The 5,368-nt window shown below is 52.4% G+C and overlaps 1 protein-coding gene across 1 annotated transcript in view; it reads left to right on the plus strand.

Moving 5' to 3' along the window:
* The first annotated feature begins 817 nt into the window (after positions 1-817).
* Positions 818-5,368, plus strand: part of BCL7B (BAF chromatin remodeling complex subunit BCL7B) — a 21,377-nt gene continuing 16,826 nt past the window's right edge. Inside the window, exon 1 of the mRNA XM_017533440.2 lies at positions 818-1,072. Coding sequence (XP_017388929.1) covers positions 981-1,072 — 92 coding nt within the window. The 5' untranslated portion in view covers positions 818-980. The remainder of the gene's footprint in view (positions 1,073-5,368) is intronic.

Raw genomic sequence — 5,368 nt, forward strand, 5'->3', positions numbered from 1 at the left:
ACCCATCTCTACTAAAAATACAGAAAAATTAGCTGGATGTTGTGGTGGGCGCCTGTAATCCCAGCTACTCAGGAGGCTGAGGCAGAGAATTGCTTGAACCTGGGAGGTGAGCTGAGATCGCGCCACTACACTCTCACTTGGGAGACAGAGAGAGACTCCGTCTCAAATAAACAAACAAACTGGAAGCTCTTTGAAACCAAAACCACGTATGTCTTCAGCTTTTGGTAGAGTCTTGCACAAAATAGGCATCTTTTTATTTATTTATTTTAGAGACGGGGTCTGCATATGTTGCCCAGGCTGGAGTGCAGTGGCTATTCACAGGTGCGATCATACCATAGCTGACTGCAGCCTCGAATTTCTGGGCTCAATCGATCCTCCTGCCTCAGCCTCCCAAATACTTGGGACTACTATATAAGCAAGAAAAGGCAAGAATGTGGCTTGAATGTTGGAAAAGCAGTTCATCTGGTGAAGACAGGAGAGGATTCTAGGTGAGGAACAGGTGTGTGCAAAGGCCTGAAGGCATCCTTAAGAAAAAGTGTGGTTGGAGAACAGCGGTAGATCCGGAAGGCGAGTGCGATTCCAAAGGGTCAGGTCCCTAACCTGCTGGCCAGTGCAGGAAGGAGGCAACCTCCAAAATCCCAGGGAAAAGAACCAGGGAGCCCACCGGCAGCGCCTCGCACCTCGCCCTGACTACAGCACGTGCGCCCGTCCCGCCTCGCACTCCGGCCCAGGAGGGGTACCGGGGAACTCCCGGGGCGCTCGGGAGGGACGCCTGGGGCGGGGCGCGCAGGCGCGCTGAGGCCGCGAGCCCCAAGGGGCGGGCGGGTGCGCGCGCTTCCACGCGCACGCGCGCACGGAGGGGGCGACGGCCGCGGTGACGCTGCGGCGGCGGCGGCGGCGGGCGGGCGGCGGCGCGTGAGGCGCGCGATCCCTAGTGTCTTGGGAGCAGTGCCCCGGCCCCCGCCGCTCCCGCCGCCGCCATGTCGGGCCGGTCGGTCCGGGCGGAGACCCGCAGCCGGGCCAAGGACGACATCAAGAAGGTGATGGCGGCCATCGAGAAAGTGCGAAAATGGTGAGGGGCCCGAGCTCAGGGGCTGGCGGGGGTCGCGGATACGGGCTTTGAGGAGCGCGGAACTGGCGGCCCAGGTGGGAGCCGGCCGGCCGGCGCTGGGGGGAGGGGGGCGCAGGAGAAGGCGGGAGTGGGGTGCCTCTGGCGTCGGCGTGAGGTCAGAGGGCGCGCTGGCCGCGGCCAATCAGCGGGCCGCCCGGCTCGCGGGCCCGCCCACCTGCTGCAGCTGCGGCCGCGCGCTGCCCGGTAGGGGATGCCGGCTTCCGGCCGGGGCTGGAGCTGCGGGGCGTAGGTCCCGCTCCCGGCCTAGCCGGAGTCCCGCCCTCCCCTTTTCCTGGACCGCGGCCCCGCCGGCGTTTCCAATATGCCCCTTGATAACACCGAGTAGCCCTGGAGTGGTTTCAGCCCGCCAGGCTGAGCCCTCTGCGTATTCAGGAGTTGACGTTGGTTGAGTTTCTGGGTCAGCCTGCCTGTCAAGAGAGTAAGCCTGGTGTCATCCCGAGGGAAACCCCTCCCTTTCCCCCAGTACCCGGCTCCTGCGCCGCGAGCTTCGTAGGCATTTTTTTTTTTTGCTGCCCGCACAGCTGTCAGGAGAGTCCTTTGCAAACTATGTACCAATCTCCCTCTAATTTCCCTGCTCCAGCTCTTGCTCATTCCCCAGTCCCTTCATCATTTGCACTGAGTGATTTTATTTTTCCCACTTCCAAGTAGCAGAGTGGTCTTTTTTTTTTCCACATTTATTTTTATTTATTTTTTAAGAGACGGGGTCTCGCTATGTTGCCCAGGCTGGAGTGCAGTGGCTATTCACAGGCACGATCCCATTACTGATCAGCATGGGAGTTTTGACCTGCTCCGTGTCCGACCTGGGCCGGTTCACCCCTCCTTAGGCAACCTAGTGGTCCCCCGCTCCCGGGAGGTCACCATATTGATGCTGAATTTAGTGCGGACCCCCGATCTGCATAGCGCACTACAGCCCCGAACTCCTGGGCTCAAGCGATCCTCCCATCTCAGCCTCCCCGGTAGCTGAGACTACAGGCACATGTCACCACGATAAATAAATAGATAGATAGATAGACAGACAAACAAACAGACAGACAGACAGATAGATAGAATAAAGTGCACATGCTTACTTGGGAGGCTGTGGTGGGAAGATTGCTGGAGCCCAGGATTTGGAGGCTGCAGTAAGCTTTGATCGTGCCACAGCACTCCAGCCTGGGCGACGGAGTAAGACCCCATGACTAAAATGTTCATGGGAGATGCTGATTGAGCACGTTTTCTATCCGGAACTCCAATACACGCTGTGTATCGGTGCGTATCAGAGTCATCACATTGAACTTTCACAGCTTTGGGAGGCCGAGGTGGGAGGATTGAACGGTCAGGAGATCAAGACCATCCTGGCTAACACAGTAAAACCCCGTCTCTACTAAAAATATAAAAAATTAGCTGGCCGTGGTGGCACGTGCCTGTAGTCCCAGCTACTAGGGAGGCTGAGGCAGGAGAAATTGCATGAACCTGGGAGGCGGAGGTTGCAGTGAGCCAAGATCACGCCACTACACTCCAACCTGGGCGACGGAGGAAGACTCTATCTCAAAAATAAATTTTCACAGCCAACTTCGTCAGCCCTTTTGTCTAGCAAAGTACTACCAATTAAGGCCAGGTGAAGTGGCTCAGGCATGTCATCCCAGCACTCCGGAGGCTGAGGCGGGTGGATTGCCTGAGGCCAGGAGTTTGAGACCAGCCTGGGCAACATAGTGAGACCCTGTCGCTACAAAAAATAAAAGTTCAAGTAGATGTTACCTCCCACCAGGAAGCCTTTTTAAACCCCTCCCACCCCTCACCCTTCACCCCCTTTAAGGTCATTGGGGCCGGGTGCGGTGGCTCACGTCTGTGATCCCAGCACTTTGGGAGGCTGAGGTGGGCAGATCACCTGAGGTCAGAGTTCAAGACCAGCCTGGCCAACATGGAGAAACCCCATCTCTACTAAAAATACAAAATTAGCCAGGCATGGCGGCACATGCCTGTAATCCCAGCTACTCGGGAGCCTGAGGCGGGAGAATCGCTTGAACCTGGGAAGCAGAGGTTGCAGTGAGCCGAGATCACGCCATTGCACTCCACCCTGGGCAATAAGAGTGAAACAATGTCTCAAAAAAAAAAAAAAGTCATTGATACCCTGGACTTTATTCGTGTGTTTCTCTGTCCATTTCACCACAAAAGGGAAGTTCCTTCTCTTTTTATGTCTGAGGGTTTCATATATTAAATATTAGTTTAAATTATTCATGGTTTTCCTTCTCCACCTTTAATCCTCCTAGGTTTTGGTGAGACCTAAGAACAGACACACCCTTTTCTTCTCCCCATCTTTGACCCCTCGCCCCTAGCAGGCTAGGCTGAAGGGCCGTCCTCTGTCGCATGGAACTCTCTCCCAGCCTCCCTGTAACCTCTCTGCTTCTGCTCTTGCTCATTTCCCAATCCATTAATTTGCACTGAGTCATTTTATTTTTCTCTCTTCCAAGTAGCAGAGCAATCTTTTTTAAATGCACAGCCTTATTTAGGAGGCTGTGGTAGTAGGATCGCTAGAGGCCAGGAGTTGAGGCTGCAGTGAGCTATGATCATGCCATAGCACTCCAGCCCGGGCAACAGAGTGAGACCCTATTAGTAAAAAATACATAAAAAATACAGGCTGAGTGCGGTGGCTCATGCCTATAATCCTAGTACTTTGGGAGGCTGAGGCAGGAGGATCATGAGGTCAGGAGATCGAAACCATCCTGACCAACATAGTGAAACCCTGTCTATACTAAAATACAAAAAAATTAGCCGGGTGTGGTAGCACGCACCTGTAATCCCAGCTGCTCAGGAGGCTGGGACGGGAGAATTGTTTGAACCTGGGAGGCAGAGGTTGCAGTGAGCCAAGATCGAGCCACTGCACTCCAGCAAAACTCTGTCTCAAAAAAAAAAAAATTATATGTGTGTGTGTATATATATATATATAAAATATGCATCTTATTGTAGCACCCCTAGAAAGATTTCAGTGGTCCCTTCTTGCTTTTAGGATAAATACTGAAAAAGGCCCTCCTTCCTGCCTCAGCTGGCTGGCTCTTTCCCAGGATGCCCACTGTCTTTGCAGTGAAGTCACTCTGTTCTTCCTCCTGCCTGGCGTTCTTCCTCTCTCCTCTCCTCCCCCTTGCCAAGTTAACTCCTAGCTCAGCTCGAAAGTTGCTTCATTAGGTTGACCACTTGAGATTCCCAGTCTAGATGAAGTCCCCTTCATAGAACTTTCCACAGTTGTATTAGGTGCATCCATAAGATATTTCCTATATTTGACTTCTTTTTTTTGAGACTGAGTCTTGTTCTGTCACCCAGGCTGAGTGCAGAGCTGCGATCTCCGCTTACTGCAACCTCCACTTCTGGGCTCAAGCAGTTCTCCTGCCCTCAGCTTCCTGAGTAGCTGAGGTTACAAGTGTACACCACCAGACCCAGCTAATTTTTGTATTTTTGTAGATACTGGATTTCACCATGCTGGCCAGGCTGGTCTTGAACTCCTGACTTCAAGTGGTCCTTCCCGCCTCACCCTCCCAAAGTGCTGGGATGACAAGTGTGAGCTACTGCCCCTGGCCTCCTGTATTTGACTAATTAACGTACAAAAATGGCAATTTGATATGGTTAAACCTTATGACTAATTTTGAAGTGAGCTATTCATGTCTGTTTCCAGATATATGACAGGATCTGTGAGGGCAGCGACTGTGGAAATTGTCCCCTGCATTGCCAGGGCCTCGCACAGCCTCTCATATACTAACCGGTTGATTAAGTGAGGAAATGGAGTGGTCTGTTCAGGAATTAATTCTAGTTATTTTCTAAGACTTTAATTCATTCTTTCTGTTACATCATGGTCTCTTTACACTCCCAGTATGTCTTTTTTTGTTGTTTCTTTGAGACCCAGTCTTGGTCTGTCACCCAGGCTGGAGTACAGTGGCTCTGTCTTGACTTAACTGCAGCCTCAACCTCCGGGGTTCAAGCGATTCTTCTGCCTCTGGCTCTTAAGTAGATGGGACTACAGGCATGTGCCACCACACCTGGCTAATGTTTGTATTTTTAGTGAGGATAGGGTTTCACTGTGTTGCCCAGTCTGGTCTTGATCTCCTGGGCTAAAGTGATCCATCCACCTCCGCCTCCTGAAGTGCCTGGATTATGGGCGCAAGCCACCGTGCCAGGCCCCATTATGGCATCATTTGCCGAACAGCATCCACAACTGCAACAACAGTTGCTTTTTTTTTTTTTTTTTTTTTTTTTTTTTTTTTTTTTTTT

Source organism: Cebus imitator, unplaced genomic scaffold (genome assembly GCF_001604975.1).
Source record: "Cebus imitator isolate Cc_AM_T3 unplaced genomic scaffold, Cebus_imitator-1.0 Scaffold82, whole genome shotgun sequence".
NCBI lineage: Eukaryota > Metazoa > Chordata > Mammalia > Primates > Cebidae > Cebus > Cebus imitator.